The sequence below is a fragment of the Actinia tenebrosa genome, unplaced genomic scaffold (genome assembly GCF_029948245.1).
Source record: "Actinia tenebrosa isolate PJP-AT-01 unplaced genomic scaffold, QUT_ActTen_1.0 PGA_scaffold3__52_contigs__length_22856419, whole genome shotgun sequence".
In the NCBI taxonomy this organism is placed as follows: Eukaryota; Metazoa; Cnidaria; class Anthozoa; order Actiniaria; family Actiniidae; genus Actinia; species Actinia tenebrosa.
Window position 1 is genome coordinate 19,880,447 of NW_028292580.1, and position 16,070 is coordinate 19,896,516.

The following is a 16,070-nucleotide window of genomic DNA, read 5'->3' on the forward strand; positions in this document are numbered from 1 at the left end:
TGAAGATATATCCCAAGATTCAAAAAAAAGGAAGTTCAATTGTCAGCACACTCCTCTCTTTGATTTTATTCCTATGGATCACGTGATTATTGATACTCTGCACTTATTTTTGAGAATATCCGACAACCTAATTGAACTACTTATTAGAGAACTGAGAAAACAAGATGCTATTGATAAATCAAAAACATTTCCCAATGGATTCAATAGGGAAAAGTTCAAACATATGGCTGCATATGAAAATTTTATTAAACAGCTAGGAATTTCTTTTGAATGGAGAGTGGAGCCAAATACCAAAAAGCTAGAGTACCGAGATCTAACTGGACCTGAAAAGCTACGTGTTTTCCAGCACATCAATTTCCACTCTCTATTATTAAACTACAACAATGTTGACAGAATAGAGAAACTCTGGAGTGATTTTATTGAAATCATTGGTGATTTAAAACTTGATTTCCTTACACATGAATCAATTAAGCAACTTCAAGAAAAAATACAATCATGGTTCGAACAATTCCTTTTCCTTTACCAAGCAAAAGATGTAACACCATACATGCATGCATTTTATCATCATGTGCCAGAATTTTTAAAACTGTATCAAAACATTGCATATTTCAATCAACAAGGCATGGAAAAGTACAATGACATTGCTTCAAAGGACTACTTTCGCTCTTCAAACCACAGAGGACTTTCTGCTATAAAACAGCTATTTTTAAAGAAAAATAGAGTTCAATTCTTGGAGGCAGCTGGCTGTGAAAGAACAAAAAATCCTGGAAGATGTTCCAACTGTCAAGATCATGGGCATAATATTAAGACCTGCACAAAGCAATGTAAACTATGTGACTATTCAGTCTGCTGTGGACACCTTGAGAAGGTAGACAATAAGTGGATACAGAAATGCACTTTATAAACAAGTTCAGTTGCAAACAATATATATCAGTGTTTTGAGTTTGAGTGTTCACTCGAATATCCATTTAGGGCATAAATAAATACGCGTTATTTTAAGTTCCTTTGCATGTATTGTCTTTTGTTGCCATTACCTCTAACAAATGCAAACACAGCAAAAAAGGAGTCCTCGATCTCAGATTTAACATATTTATCACCAATATATTTATACTCCTCTATTGGGCGTTTCTTTGAGATCCAGTATCGAGCAGTGTTGTTTTCGACATAAGCAAAATCACCATTACAATTTAAGATCCTTTCGTCCCACTTTGTTCCTAGAAATCCATCTAAAATTCGGTTGTCCTGAACAGTATAAACTTCTTTCCCTCTTTGTAAAGTACTGTTGCTTAATTGACCAAGTCCTGTAGAAAATACATCGGGATCAACATTGATTTCGATTCGTATCTCAGGATCGTCCCTACGACCAGACCACAGCTTTCTCTTGATAGCACGATACAGTTGACTGTGAAATATATTTTTTCTGTCTTCCAAAGATACTTGGCTGGGAACAAAATTATTTTCAAGGCGAATAAAAGGAAAGTAATATTCCTCAACGTCATAATCACGCCACTCGTCGAACTCGTCACCATATCCAACAAAATGAATTTTTAGCCGTTTTCTGTCCTTGTCTACTTCCTTCACTTCTACTTCATACAAATTTCTGTCAACCTTTGGCTTTCGATATATTCTCACAGGTTTCTCTTCACTATATTCACGGAGTTCGTCCATGAAACGGTTTGGAGGACATGATATTCTTTTTCCTCGGTCCGCCATCTTTGAAATCTAGTAAACTGCGCAAGCGCAATAGTGATCCAATCATGTCCCGGTCACCAATATCAAATGTATGCAATGATTTTGATATGCTTTCATTTCAAATTGGACGTACACCAGATACATCCTGTTTCATAAGCTAAGCGGTCCAAGCAACTGGAGGTGAACATATAACTAAAACTTTCCTTTTAAATATCACTTTCAAGGATCGTTACTTTTACGAGTTCACCAAATAAAAAATCCCGCTCCAAAGTTTATTCATTAAGCAAACACTACATCACAGGTAGCCCAAGCTTGCTTTCTGTGGTGTCCTGTTATAAGGAAATGTATGGGGAATCATCAAAAATTTCAATAAAATCATCAAAACGTGAAATAGAGCCTCGAAATTTTACCTAATCATTGAGAAATAGCACTTCTTTCGCTCTGCGTGGTTATTTTTTGAATTTAGCCCGTTTTAAGATTTTCTTTACCCACCACTAAGAAATAAGAGAAGGTTGGAAACTCGGGATCCAAAAGCGAGCCATCACGAGTCTTTGAAACCTCGTACGTCTTCTAATTTTCTTTCCAGCGCCAAATTTTAGTCATAACCCTTCTCTCACATCCCTATAGAACCGAGAAAGTCGCATTAGAGATTAGTCTTCGCGTCTTTAAGCCATGAAATTTGCCTGTATTCACATACTACCTCGCTTGTTCTGACCTGTACTGGGAGCTCACTGTACACCAGTTCAACGGATTTCCTTCGGCAACCGACCCGAGGTCACGCCGGGAGTCTTCGTATCATATTCGCCGAACTTCGACGTCATGCCTCGGCAAACGTATTGTCATAGAGTAACCAATCACAAGAAGACGCAGGGAAGACCCGCTTGCTTGTTGTTTTCCGATCGAACTGTTTTACGATCTCTACTACTTTTTATAACTAGCTAGAATAATACAAGAATACAATCCATAAAAAATTAAAGGAATTATGAATGAATCAATACTGAAAGACCAGGATGGATCTCAGGTGAGGTCAAAATGCGGATTTGGATATAGTCTTTCTTCGAAATTATGGTGAGTGTTTTTAACGGTCGACCGTTGTACTAATTTTTAAATTGAGAAATCAATCTGAATTGCTACTGTACGTAGTAACACTTTTAAAATCATCGCTTTCTTTTAGCATATTCAAAAACTATGAATACAAAGAAGACGAGTTTACGTCAATTGACGACAGTGAAAATAATGGAAATGGAGAAGGAAAATTTAACCCTAAACACATCGCGTCGAAGTATTGGACGGATCGTTATCGAGCTATGGGGAAATCTTGGCGTGAAGCAATCAACGAAGGGAAAGAGAGGTGAGCGTCGAATCAAAGGGTATGTGAATTTATCGACGAGGAAATTCCCCAAGGATTACGAACTTCACTTGGACCCTAAATGGCAAAAGCTTTGCGGCGACGGAAATTCGTTTACCCTCATACGGAACGAACCTTGGTTCTTGAATGGTATGCGATGTTGTACCGAGATTGCAGTTACATCCCAAGAAAATAGTCACAGGTTGGACATAACGAGCCAAGGGTTTAGACTTCCCCATTCTACGCTGAACATAGCAAAGCAGCTCAATGGTCTAACACTACCAGCACAATTACACCTTATGACTAGTTTTCTTGACAGTTGTAGTATTTGTAGTGGATTTCCTGCAGGAATTGTACATCCAGGCCCCCATAATGTTACAAGAGAGAAATTTCATAAAGAGGACCCATCAAGAGTCGAGAGATTAGTTTTTTCCAAAAACTGTCAAGTCATAGCTCCTGATGGTCAATGTTGTGCAGCTTGTTCATATTTGTATATTCCAATTAGTTACATGGCATGGCATAAAGGCACATGTGTATAGCTATAGCTAAACACATGTTAAGCCATACAAATGTGCCTATACGCATGTCCTATATTTGAATTATTATAAATGTATACCCGACAATCTTCAATATATATGATATAACTAATACCAGTATATAACTAATGCTGTACTTTTTTTAAAGCACAACATAAAAAAGATTCGCAATAATTTGCAGAAGAGCAATATTGAGGAAAAGCCAAGATGCCTAACTGTTGGAGGGAAAAAGATTCTTTGGGCACAGTTAGCTAGTGCATACAATTTTGACCAGGTTTCTACTTCCCTCCACATTCACGAGAGGCTTACAGAGCATCATTTCAACCTGGATGCAGCATCAAAGATGCGAAATCACCTTGCAGAAGAAGTTATGAATAAGTCAATGCTTTATCTAATGCAGGTAATAGCTGGATACTGTAATTAATTTAACCAGATCAAGTTACAGCTAATAATACACTGAACTTTAAAAATAAATAAAACAGAATTATGGACTGGTCATAAAGTATGACCAAGTTATTTTCGTGAGATCTTTACCTATTAGTTTAATTATTTTGGTTCTCCATTTTTCAGGCACATAAAAGGTTCTTGGACGATACAGGGAAAGACGGCTCTTCTATCGACGAGACAATTAAGTTACTTAGCCATACCAGTGAATTGATTGATTTTTTTTGCACTAGCAAACAAGCCCTCCACTCTATGTACGACAGCAGGATCAGAAAGTTGGATTCCTTTCTTTCTTATTTCTTGAGATGGAGAGCCGAAAGCAAAAACCAACCCAAGAATTTCATTTCGTCAAAGCTGTGGTTCGACTTGCAGAGCATGGTACATGGTTTCAAATCCATCGTTAAGATTAAGCTCACGAGATTTCCTGAGTCTGCAATCAAACCCTGGATTATAAATCAAGACGTAGTGGAAAATCACTTTTGCCAGGTCAGGGCTTGTAATGGGCAAAACAACAACCCAACCTATCGTTTACAAGAGTCGACCCAGAATTCCATTCGTCTTGGTCAAAATACGATAAGTCGCAAATCGAATGCAGGGTTACGTTGAGTCAGGGCTGGCCCCCGGGGTAGGGGGGGGGGGGGGGGCGGGTACTCCCCATATGGAATATATGGGGATGGTCCGCTGAACAGTGTATGGTTTTTCGAGCTTCTTGTCATGCAGGGTATGCAATTTCACTCAAGTTCCAACTTCTTCCTGAATTTCCTGTCATATTCAGGGATTCACAAATTTGAGGTTTTTTTTGTCATAAACAGGGTACCCCTTTCAGAATCCCAGCAGAACACCCCTACTCAAATCCTGGCAGAGTACCCCCCCCCCCCCCCCCCACGGCAGCTAGACAGAAAAACGCTACTTTCCCCCTACTTTCACTATTGTTTTATTTAATTGAGTTATCAAATGGAGCTGATCCTCGCAGTATATGAAGCAACTTCTGCAGCTGAAAATTGAAATACTCAGAAAAAATTCGGGATTTGAACATGTGCCCTGGCGAGTCATGTACCATGCTCTCTAAGCATCGAGCTACCAAGTCTTATAGAGTGCACGCACTAAAACCGTGAACATTAAATAGTACTAATTAGTACTATTTCATACAGAATCCTTTGTTTTCTATTGTTTAATTATCACTATTTAGTGATAGTAGTAATGGATCTTGTGCTGGCCTGACTTAAATTTTCAATAAAAGAAGCAATTACAATGTATTAATCATACCTTAATCATTGCGGAGGATCGTTGGGAACGGGATTTTCCTTCCATCATTGTCGCTGCGTGAATTTATGGTATGTATTGCAGATATCAATTCTGCAACCATGAGAGATTTTTTGTGGTTGACCTTTACATGTTCTGCTCCATAAGCGCGGCAAAGCTTAAGTAGCTGCGCCTTCACGTACACTCGGGTCAAACCTTCTTTCCCAAACTTTGCCACGAACGAGGACAAGTTGTTGTGACTGTCGATCTTACCAGCGCTTCCATCACTAAGGATTTGGGCAAAAGGAGGGTGCTGTTTCTTCTGATCCGCAACCACAGTTCTTTGCAGAATTCGTTTACGGTGCTCACACGACTTCTTGATGCGGTAACTTCTTCAAAAGTCTCTGAGAAATTGGCATGCACCCATTCTCATATACCGCGTAATGATGCTGGTGTATATTTCCTGCGTTAATGCCTGAATATAATCATGAATAAAAGAGAAAAATCAATGTATGGGTAGGTTATGAGGTTAGATAAGTACTAAGTACTGCAAATAAAATAAGGTGGCTTTTTGTAATTCACATCTCTTGAAATTTCCGTCTGATATTTCTTTGCGTCCTTGGTTTAAGTTGCCCTTTTGATCATATAATTCGTAACCTACCTTTTCTTTTTCTGCAATACCCAGAAATATTTCTCTCCACCTTGACTCAATCTCCAGATCATTTTCGATAGCTAGAATTGCGGTGTCAATAAAACCTTCTTTATCCGCGTCTCGCTGCATTCTTGAGATGTTTATCAAATCAACCCTCTTCTGCTCTAATTCTCGTACAAAATCAAACGCCGCATCACAGATGTGAAGGAGGCCATGCTCTCTATATTGCCTATTTTCGGTAACGTCAAGCGTGCCGGGATATGCCGTATTTTCTTGGAGCCAAGAGTGCTGTACAACGACGTGTTCTTCAAGGAGTAGACACATCTGGTATGATGCTGTCATGGTTTCTTGCGTCGAAGAACTTGGAGAAAACATGTTGCTTCGAACATATTTTCTCCTTTTCTCGAGCTCCTTTCGGAATGCCCAACCTCCAACGTGACGAATCTTTGCAAGGCCTTCTGGAGGCATATCATCAACTCTAATGATAGTGATCTGCTCTAACTGGTGAGATTCCACAACTTTTGCGGCAAGCAGATGAACAAACATGGTAAATAAATCCATACAGAGAGTTGACCCAATAGAATAGTGCTCTTCTTGTAACTCATCGACCAAAAATACTGATCTCAATTCTCTCCTAAAATCAGCAGAATTTAGTAGCTCTATGTAAAAAAAATGAGTTGCATCTGTAAGTTCCTTCCTGGTATACAGTTCGTCGGGATTCTTCGCCAAATGGTTGACAAACATATTGAAAATCTTGATCCATTGTATTCTGGCGAAAAGATAAATCTGAGAATTGTTGGAGAGAATGCCGCGTATGGCACAGTTCTTTTTAGCAGCGAAATCTGTTAAAGGGTCAGTGACAATTTTCTTTTAAAGCAGCTCGTCGATTCGCAGTTCTTCTGGTAAAACAGCCATTTCGTTTTCATTATCTTCTAAAGTAAGCAAAACGTTGCCTTGCAAATCTGCCACTACGGTTTCTTCCTCTTGCTCGAAAAATGAGCAAACGATTCCGTCGGGATAATTATCCATTGAAAGGCTTGAAAGATTCTCGGGCTCATCTACATGCTCCTCACAAAGTTCTTCACGTCTGTCGGACACCTGGAAAAACTCGAGACCAAGTTACTGCTGTGTACAGCAACTGTGATTTTCAATCATTGCTATATTCTTGTCGCATACGCTGATAGCATCTCGTGGGGGAGGCAATAATTGTTTCGGGCTGAAATTACAAAGCTGTAACTGTTTTTCGTTGCGTACGCGTGAAACCGCGACATAAATTAAGCCTGGTACGAACTCTTTCGTACAGTGTACCACAGCAGCAGGCAGGGTCAATCCTTGTACCTTATGGCAAGTAGAGGCATAAAACAAAACTATAGGAAACTGGGTCCGGCTGCCGACCACAGCACCTTCTAGATTGCGCTTTTCCCATGTTTGACGCTTCAGTAAGATTTTACCCTTCGCGCCAAAATCAACTTCGAGCAAGCCGTTTCTGACCATGAGGAATGTTCCTGGTGTTCCATTCTTCAGTTCATCGGTCAGGTTCCACACCAGCATGACCCTTGCGTTCTTCTTTAGCAAAAGTTTCTCTGAAGCAGGGCAACTAATTTTCTCGACTTTGCCAACATCTTCGCACTCGTATTGTATTAATTCCCCTGGCATTTCCGTAATAGCCTTGAAGTTATGGAACTCAACTGAAAGTTTCTTGAAGTAGATATGGATGGCATTTTCCTCTACGATGGGCCTGTTTAAGGATTGTAGATAAAGGCTACTCTCAGCTGAACATTTACCAAGGCGAAGTTGCTGTATGGCTCTAACGAAAGGTTCATCTGCAGTCTCCTGACGTAATGGTTTTGACAACATAAAGCGGTGAGGAACTGCGACGTCAAATAATTTAGATCTAAACATAAAATCCCCAGCATCAAATATATTGGGTACAGGCCGCAACTGAAGAAATTCGCCCACCAAAATCATCTGCTTTCCACCGAATGGCTTACGATTTGAATCATCCTCCTCGTCAAGCTGTTTGTGGATCTTGTTCACGAGCTGAAATATTCTTTTACTGGACATACCTGCCTCGTCCCAGATGATAACATCTGCAGCTTTAATCAGAGCCACCCGATGGGGCATCGACAAAGATTGAGATGTAACCTTATGTGAAGGCATATCCACTGTAAGGAGGCCATAGTACGAGTGTACGGTCTTGCTTTTTATAGTGCCATCGAAGACCGAAGATGAAATGCCGCTCGAACACACGACAACAACACATCGATCTAACCTTCTTAATCTTTGGACGATTGCATTTACAACAAAAGATTTTCCGGTGCCAGCTTGACCACTCAACAACAGGTTATGCCCTTCTTCAGCAGCGGTTAAAACTTGTAGTTGTTCACGAGTTAGGAGCCTAAGATACAAAAATATTTAGCTTAAGTCTAAACTTGTCAACGCACGTGTTTCGGACAGCCGGATAATCACAAAATCGAAATGCTTCAAAGTACTTTAAAGCTTTAAAATCACCTCACCTGAGATCCATCCTGGTCTTTCAGTATTGATTCATTCATAATTCCTTTAATTTTTTATGGATTGTATTCTTGTATTATTCTAGCTAGCTATAAAAAGTAGTAGAGATCGTAAAACAGTTCGATCGGAAAACAACAAGCAAGCAGGTCTTCCCTGCGTCTTCTTGTGATTGGTTACTCTATGACAATACGTTTGCCGAGGCATGACGTCGAAGTTCGGCGAATATGATACGAAGACTCCCGGCGTGACCTCGGGTCGGTTGCCGAAGGAAATCCGTTGAACTGGTGTACAGTGAGCTCCCAGTACGGGTCAGAACAAGCGAGGTAGTATGTGAATACAGGCAAATTTCATGGCTTAAAGACGCGAAGACTAATCTCTAATGCGACTTTCTCGGTTCTATAGGGATGTGAGAGAAGGGTTATGACTAAAATTTGGCGCTGGAAAGAAAATTAGAAGACGTACGAGGTTTCAAAGACTCGTGATGGCTCGCTTTTGGATCCCGAGTTTCCAACCTTCTCTTATTCCTTAGTGGTGGGTAAAAAAAATCTTAAAACGGGCTAAATTCAAAAAATAACCACGCAGAGCGAAAGAAGTGCTATTTCTCAATGATTAGGTAAAATTTCGAGGCTTTATTTCACGTTTTGATGATTTTATTGAAATTTTTGATGATTCCCCATACATTTCCTTATAACAGGACACCACAGAAACCAAGCTTGGGCTACCTGTGACTACATGGGTTTTTTGATTAAGAGCGAGTCCGTGTGAAAACCATGCAGGCAGGTCTACATGGTACCTCACCGATTTTCTTTAAACTTAGCTTGTTTGTACATCTTGATGATCTTACTACTCAAGCAAAGTTGTTTGACCTTAGCGTAAAAAGCGTTGGAGTTACAGCTGTTTGAATGTTTTAGCCTCAAAACGGCCAAAATTAGCATAAAATTTTCCTGAAGTTTGAGGGTCTCGTATTTTCTCTACAGTTTAGATAGAGAATTCATATCTTGTCCACGACTGACTTGTGACCTTATAAGCATTGTAAAGTAAATAAAAATTTAAGTATTTAAAATTTGACTGTTCTGTAGATTTTTGAATTATGGATATTATGCAGTTGTTTTCGAGCTTATAAAAATATAGATTAGAAAGGAGCTATGTTCAAATATGCGGCTTCATTTCCTTTGACTTCGAAAGCTATCACAGATATATCAATGATAGGGCAACCTGTTTAGCAAAAAAAATCTTTGTAAAGGTTTCATTTTTCTAGGAAAAATTACATCTCAAATGGATGAAATTTCGCTTGTTAGAAGGTGTCACGTGACCCAACAATACGTCCATGACGATATTTTCAAACAAAAAACGGCGTAGACTTAGTTCATATTATAATGTATAAAAACCTTTACCGTGTAAGAATAGTAAATACAAGTTCACAATTTAGATTTGTTGTTTACATATATATGTTCTGTGCTCGTTGACTCAAATATAAGGCACTTTGTGTCGATCGATGCTTTTTATACAATTTCATCTTCATTTTAAATTCCCTTATTCGTTCGACATCCACTTAACTTTATGTTGCTATAAACAAAACTACGCTCACATACGATAAACCAAATTCAAAAATACTTTAACATTTTAATATATTTATCTGATACGATCGATCAGGATCGAAATCATTTCAGGCGTGAGAATAGTTGTCTCTGATTGGTTGCGCGGAATTTCTTTTAACTCGGTTCACTATTACATGATCCAGCTTGTTCATCTAATCACGACGAACTTGAAAAATTTTAAGATTCTATAATATTTTCTTAGATTTCTTTGATACATCTTATAGACTTCTTATAGACTTCTTATAGACTTCTTGCTTCAAATGTGTTTTCATTAGACGTATTTAAATACACACCAAATTTGCATACATTAACAGTGGAGACATTAAAAGTGACGTAACGATCGATAGTTAATTATCCTTCAATCATTTCTTTAACTATATGAGAACCTTGTTTTGGTTCTGATAATGCAATGGCGTTTTGCTCTTTCCAAAAATATTCGAAAAAATCTTGTGGGATTTCTAGGCGAAACAACAAACAGACGTTTTTTCTTCCACTAAAATCATGTACAAATAATGTCTCAAATCATCTAAAAGGCTGCTTCCAGACTTCACCGAATGATGTGAACGCGGAATGGAAGTTGTGTCTTCTCAGAGCGGGATTATTCAATGAAGAGGATGTGGACACTTTCATAATATGCCCACTCCACAGAGATCAGTTTGGGCTGGGATGGCGTCCAAGCAAATCATGCAAACATCCAGCTCACGACAGCAAACAAAAACCGGTTAGAGGCGTAACAAAGCGACTGTCATCAGAAATATTTGAAAGTTGGGGGGTTTTGTGCGAAATCGGTCAAGGTACTGCTTTAATTTACTTTATTCTTCAGTTTTGCTAATTAGATTTATGAAAAAGCTAATTCAGAACGTTGTTTACCATTGTTTCATGCAGGGATTTGCATGAAATGTTTAGGAATTCACAGAAGAACTCTAGAGGGCTCAGTATCGCAGGTATGATTTTATTTATCCCATGTTTAAGTCGGTCAGTCAGTCAGTCAGTCAGTCAGTCTGTCAGTCGGTCCGTCGGTCAGTCCGTCCGTCGGTCCGTCCGTCCGTCGGTCCGTCCGTCGGTCGGTCCGTCCGTCGGTCGGTCCGTCCGTCCGTCCGTCCGTCCGTCCGTCAGTCAGTCAGTCAGTCAGTCAGTCAGTCAGTCAGTCAGTCAGTCAGTCAGTCAGTCAGTCCGTCAGTCAGTCAGTCAGTCAGTCAGTCAGTCAGTCAGTCAGTCAGTCAGTCAGTCAGTCAGTCAGTCAGTCACATGCAGATGTGCCAGATCTAGAAGGGTTGTTAGTCCATTTAATTTTTGTCTTGTTTACATTTCATCCCGCCGGTTGCAAGACTCAGCCTGTAGCTTGAACGAAGAGAAAGGTATTATACCTCCTCTAGCCCTAGCCGACAGCGATGACGAAGTGGCGGCCATCACAAGAACAAAGCGAACAGAGGTTCGTATGTCTGCATGTGTTTTTATCGTCCGGTATGGTGTAAACGCAGCCTAAGTCCTATCCATATATGTATCTATTTATAGGCGCAACCTGGGGTATACTTTAAGTTAGAAAACAAGCATGATGATTTGACGTCACCAGTGTCTCATTTAGTCAGTCAAACAGTCTTTATCTTTGAATGATCAAGCTGACCAATCTGATCAAGAATACATGCCTACTCCCCTTCCAAACCGTAAACTTCAAACCCTGAATCGACACATTACCAGTTTGAGCGACAGGCGAGTGAGCCCGGTGCGATTTCAACTAAACCAAGCCATAACAGAAGTTGCCAGAAGCACTCGTTCTTATATTAAACGAAAGGCCAATGAAGTTGTCACAACAACTCTTGAATGTATAGCGCCCGGACAGTCTGAAGAACTTCTCGGGCTAATAACGGTATCTTCTTCAACAATTGATGACAGACCTGAAAATGATGTCATGAAGACGCTAATTTCACTATACAATGGGGCCACATCACGGCACACCAAACTGACATTGTTGTCAATCTTCGTCAAGCACTACACCAAAACGCAACTCAAGGCAATGGTTCCTGGACTAACAACATGGCGAATCGACGAAGCAAGAAAATACGCAGTCGCTGGAAATTTGTGCGAAGGAAAAAACCCTGTGATTCGTTATCGGTTAGGTGAAAAGAAAGTCGATCATTTTATAGATTTCATCAGCAGCCCTTATTATCTTCAGGACGTGGCATACGGAACAAGGAAGCTAAAGTTGTCGAATGGAGAAGTAATCGAAATACCAAACATGGTTCGGACTGTGATAAATTCAAGAATGATAAGGCTCTATGAATCATATTGCCAAGAAACAGGCTTTACACCACTTGGACGATCGACGCTCTTTTCCATTTTAAAGGTATGCATTTAAAATCAAACAAACATTATATCTTTTCAATGAAAGAAATTAAACTATTTCTAAATAAAAAAGACACTAAATGAAAATAAATCCTAAGGGGCACGTGACACCAAAACTCTGAGCTCTAAATAGCAATCGAACGCATGATCCTACGCAGGCTATCTGCGTACTAGACGGATAATCTAATTACTAGGCTACAGATTTTTGCGGAGTCCAGGCTTATGGTTAATTTTCATGCAGTGTGTGTGTTCATTTATTCGTTTGTACGTTTATTGATCTATCCACCCATCCCATCCCATCCCATCCCATCCCATCCCATCCCATCCCATCCCATCCCATCCCTCCCTCCCTCCCTCCCTCCCTCCCTCCCTCCCTCCCTCCCTCCCTCCCTCCCTCCCTCCCTCCCTCCCTCCCTCCCTACATCCATTCATTTATCCGTCCGACCGACCGACCGACTGACCGTTCATTCATTTATTTATATGACATATAATAATTTGATATCTGATCTCAATGCATTTTCCCATTGGTATGTGCATCGTTTCAGAAGAAAAGTCTTGCAGGACTAGACAACACAGCGACTGAAGGAGCGTCAGCTTTTGACACCATGGAAATGATCATACATACCATGGCATCCCTCGGTAAACATCTATTTTGCAACAAATGTGATGAATTATCTTACGACCCTCTTTTCTGACTCTTAAGTGGCTTATATAAGATCTTCTTACCCCTTTTCTTATGTGTACAGGTTTATCTGTTGATCATGCCAACAACTTCATACAAAGGATTCAAACAGCTAAGAGATATCTGAAAGCTGATTACAAACTCCATGTAATCGAGGAAAATCCCTGTGCTGATCATTGTATACGATTCGCACTGTCTTCAAATGAAAATCAGTATAAGTCAGATTGTAAACATGATCATGATATGCTATGCGATCGGTGTCAGGACTGCAGAGACGTCTGTGAAGATATATTTTCCGAGCTCGACTCAAAGGCTATTTCATACAGGTATAGTCAAAACTTTATAACGAGCGCCTGTGTCTGCGAACAAAGTTTTGCATCGTTTTCAGTGCTACATTTAGGGTGTGTTCAATTTGCTTCATCACAACATGTTTCGATGATAAACAGAGTACCATGAATATTTCATTATTTCATTTTTAATCAGCACTCGATCTTTAAGTTATAATTTCTTCCCTCTTCCCTTTAAGTGATAGACCCTTTGCAGTTAGAGGTCTTGTGACCTCACCTACCTAAAAACAAATCAGCAATTGTCGTCTAACTAAACTCGACCTGTCCTTTCCATTTCTGGGCATCAGTTTGGCACTGCTGATTGATTTAAGGTAGGTGAGGTCACTTGACCTCTAGCTGCAAAGGAACTATTGTAACGATATTCATACAGAATAGCCCGACTTATCCACAGGTGCTTCAAATAACTATTTTAACCTTATTATTCCTAGTTATCCAGAGCAACAAGAGCTAAAACATGATGCCGAAAAAGCAGCAGAGAAAATCCTAGATTGGAAATCACACATTGTCAGGGCTATCAACCAAGAAAGGGCCAAAAGAGAAGTTCTTGACAACCTTGCTTACGAACAGACGTTGATCATAATGGATTGGGCTATGAAATGGCTCCCTCAAAAGTACCGTGAAACCCAGAACGAGTGGTTTGGGAAAAAGGGAATTAGTTGGCACGTTTCGGCCTGTATAACAAAAGCAACTAGTAACAGAGAAAACGACGTCGAGGTACTTTATTTGTCTTTTAGTAAGAATGTAATGAATTGCTTTTTATACAAATACAACAAATTTGATTTTATGATTTTATGCATGTTTGCTACTGTTCACAGGTGCGCACCTTCGTTCATATTTTAGAAAAGTGTAATCAAGATTGGTTTTCGGTGCTGTCGGTATTAGAGAATCTGTTTCTTGAACTTCCAAAAACCTTGCCAAACATCAAAGAAGTATTTTTGAGAAGCGACAATGCTGGTTGCTATCATAATGCTGCCTTAATCACAAGTATCCATACCATTGCTAAGAAACAAGGGCTGATTCTGAAGAACTACAGTTTCAGTGAGGCAAATAGTGGTAAAGACGTCTGCGACAGAAATATTGCACCACTTAAGGCACATATTAACAGATATTTGAATGAAGGTAACGCAACTTTATTCTTTTTTTTTTTTTTCAACGTAAATCTATTGCAGGGAATATGGCTGGTGATATTACTTTACTTTAATTGATATATAACTATTTTTACCTACTAGGTCATGATATCACTACTGCTGAACATCTGAAAGAAGCTATTGATTCCTATGGAGGGTTGAAAGGATGCCAAGCTGCTATAATTGAGCTAGATACAAAGATACAAAGTGCTACGAAACCTTTTAAATTAAAAGGCATTAGCAAGCTTAAACAATTCGAATATAACACTGATGGAGAAATGACGGTATGGCAGGCGTGGAATATCGGAAAGGGTATGAAAATATCGAAGACTGGCAGTCCTCAAGGTGAGACGGGCGTAATCGTAATGCGGCCATTTCTTTAACCAAAAGTGACGTCTGGCATTTTAAAGAAAACTATAGTGGAACCTTCATCATGTCCAGCTGCAAAAAATGAGCCAAATATCCCTGATGTAAAAGACAAAGAACCTGTCAAGTTTTATTGTCCCGAAGAAGGATGTATTAAAGCATATAGCTGCAGTCGCTATCTTAAACAGCACCTTGATATTGGAAAGCATGAATTCAAGCTTCACGAAGAATCACAGTATGATCAAATACGACGGAAATGGGCGCAAAAATGCACTTCTCTAAAACCTCCAAACCCCTCGTGTCCACCAATGGTTAGCTCAGCTTCTAATTCAGAAGAAGTACATGTTCCTGATCTAGTGACCGGCTGGGCATTGAAAAAATCGAAGCAGTGCAACCGATTTCCACTGCACGTGAAGAGCTACCTTGTAGGGCAGTTCCTGATTGGGGAGGACACAGGTAGGAAAGTGACGCCAGCAGAAACATCGACACGAATGCGTTCCATGCGTGATAGTTACGGGAAACGAGTCTTTGATAAAGAAGATTGGCTAACGGTACAGCAGATCACCAGCTATTTTTCAAGACTGGCGGCGATGAAAAAACTTGGTCAGTTGCCACCAGCACCTCTAACTGAAGAAGAAGACGAAGAAGTCGAAGTTGCCGTGCGTACGACCGAAAGATATAATCTGCGGGAGAGAGTCTTGAGGAAGCTCACTTTGTGACTTCTTTAATCGGTCTAGCTAGAGTGTATTTTGGGAGGACCTTGCGATGACTCTAGCAAAAATTTAAGGGCACCGGAAACTAGTTTCAAATGATGTCGCACATGTAATAACAATATGATGTTGCAGCTTAAAACATGAAATGGTCGGCTTTGAATGGCCATGGTACCACTTGGAGGATTATATTTGCTGTATTTTGATTTTTTTTCTAAACAAATGTCTTTTAAACTTCTTATGTTGAAGATATATCAATACCTAAAGACGTCCAGATCAATGAATGTGTACTGTATTTTGGTGTATGGCTTTTTGACTTTGTTAATGTTGTATCATTCTCTCACAAACAGTAAGTAGCAGAGCTAAATATCTGACTTCTTCTAGATTTTTTTCCTTTATTTACTACTGGTTTGCAATGGTTTTTCATTTGATGAGTTATCTTTGTTGTAATCAGCCATTAGCTCGTTGT

The 16,070-nt window shown here is 39.7% G+C and overlaps 3 protein-coding genes and 1 pseudogene across 3 annotated transcripts; 2 read left to right on the top strand and 2 right to left on the bottom strand.

The window, feature by feature from the left end:
• Positions 1–3,727: 3,727 nt before the first annotated feature.
• LOC148908844 (uncharacterized) lies at positions 3,728–4,639 on the top strand. Its single transcript, XM_089035601.1, has 2 exons — positions 3,728–3,976; positions 4,147–4,639. Exons 1-2 carry the CDS (start codon positions 3,920–3,922, stop codon positions 4,624–4,626), a joined length of 537 nt encoding a protein of 178 aa, XP_088891727.1. The 5' UTR covers positions 3,728–3,919; the 3' UTR covers positions 4,627–4,639.
• A 1,017-nt stretch (positions 4,640–5,656) lies between these two features.
• LOC148908845 (uncharacterized) lies at positions 5,657–6,658 on the bottom strand. Its single transcript, XM_089035983.1, has 2 exons — positions 5,924–6,658; positions 5,657–5,737 (listed from the first exon to the last, which is right to left on the bottom strand). The coding sequence occupies exons 1-2, from the start codon at positions 6,656–6,658 to the stop codon at positions 5,657–5,659; spliced, it is 816 nt and encodes a 271-aa protein (XP_088892109.1).
• Positions 6,659–6,784: 126 nt separating this feature from the next.
• On the bottom strand, positions 6,785–8,441 carry LOC148908846 (ATP-dependent DNA helicase PIF1-like). Its single transcript, XM_089035985.1, has 3 exons — positions 8,431–8,441; positions 7,253–8,312; positions 6,785–7,012 (listed from the first exon to the last, which is right to left on the bottom strand). Exons 1-3 carry the CDS (start codon positions 8,439–8,441, stop codon positions 6,785–6,787), a joined length of 1,299 nt encoding a protein of 432 aa, XP_088892111.1.
• Positions 8,442–10,659: 2,218 nt separating this feature from the next.
• Positions 10,660–15,835, top strand: LOC148908847 (uncharacterized; annotated as a pseudogene).
• Positions 15,836–16,070: the final 235 nt, after the last annotated feature.

Excerpts from the sequence above, each read along its gene's own strand:
- LOC148908844 (XM_089035601.1), top strand. The coding sequence starts at position 3,920 with ATGCGAAATCACCTTGCAGAAGAAGTTATGAATAAGTCAATGCTTTAT. Across the intron at positions 3,977-4,146 it reads CAATGCTTTATCTAATGCAG|GCACATAAAAGGTTCTTGGA; the intron begins GTAATAGCTGGA and ends TCCATTTTTCAG.
- LOC148908845 (XM_089035983.1), bottom strand. The coding sequence starts at position 6,658 with ATGTTTGTCAACCATTTGGCGAAGAATCCCGACGAACTGTATACCAGG. Across the intron at positions 5,738-5,923 it reads GTATTGCAGAAAAAGAAAAG|GCATTAACGCAGGAAATATA; the intron begins GTAGGTTACGAA and ends GATTATATTCAG.
- LOC148908846 (XM_089035985.1), bottom strand. Across the intron at positions 7,013-7,252 it reads ATGCCTCTACTTGCCATAAG|GTGTCCGACAGACGTGAAGA; the intron begins GTACAAGGATTG and ends GAGTTTTTCCAG.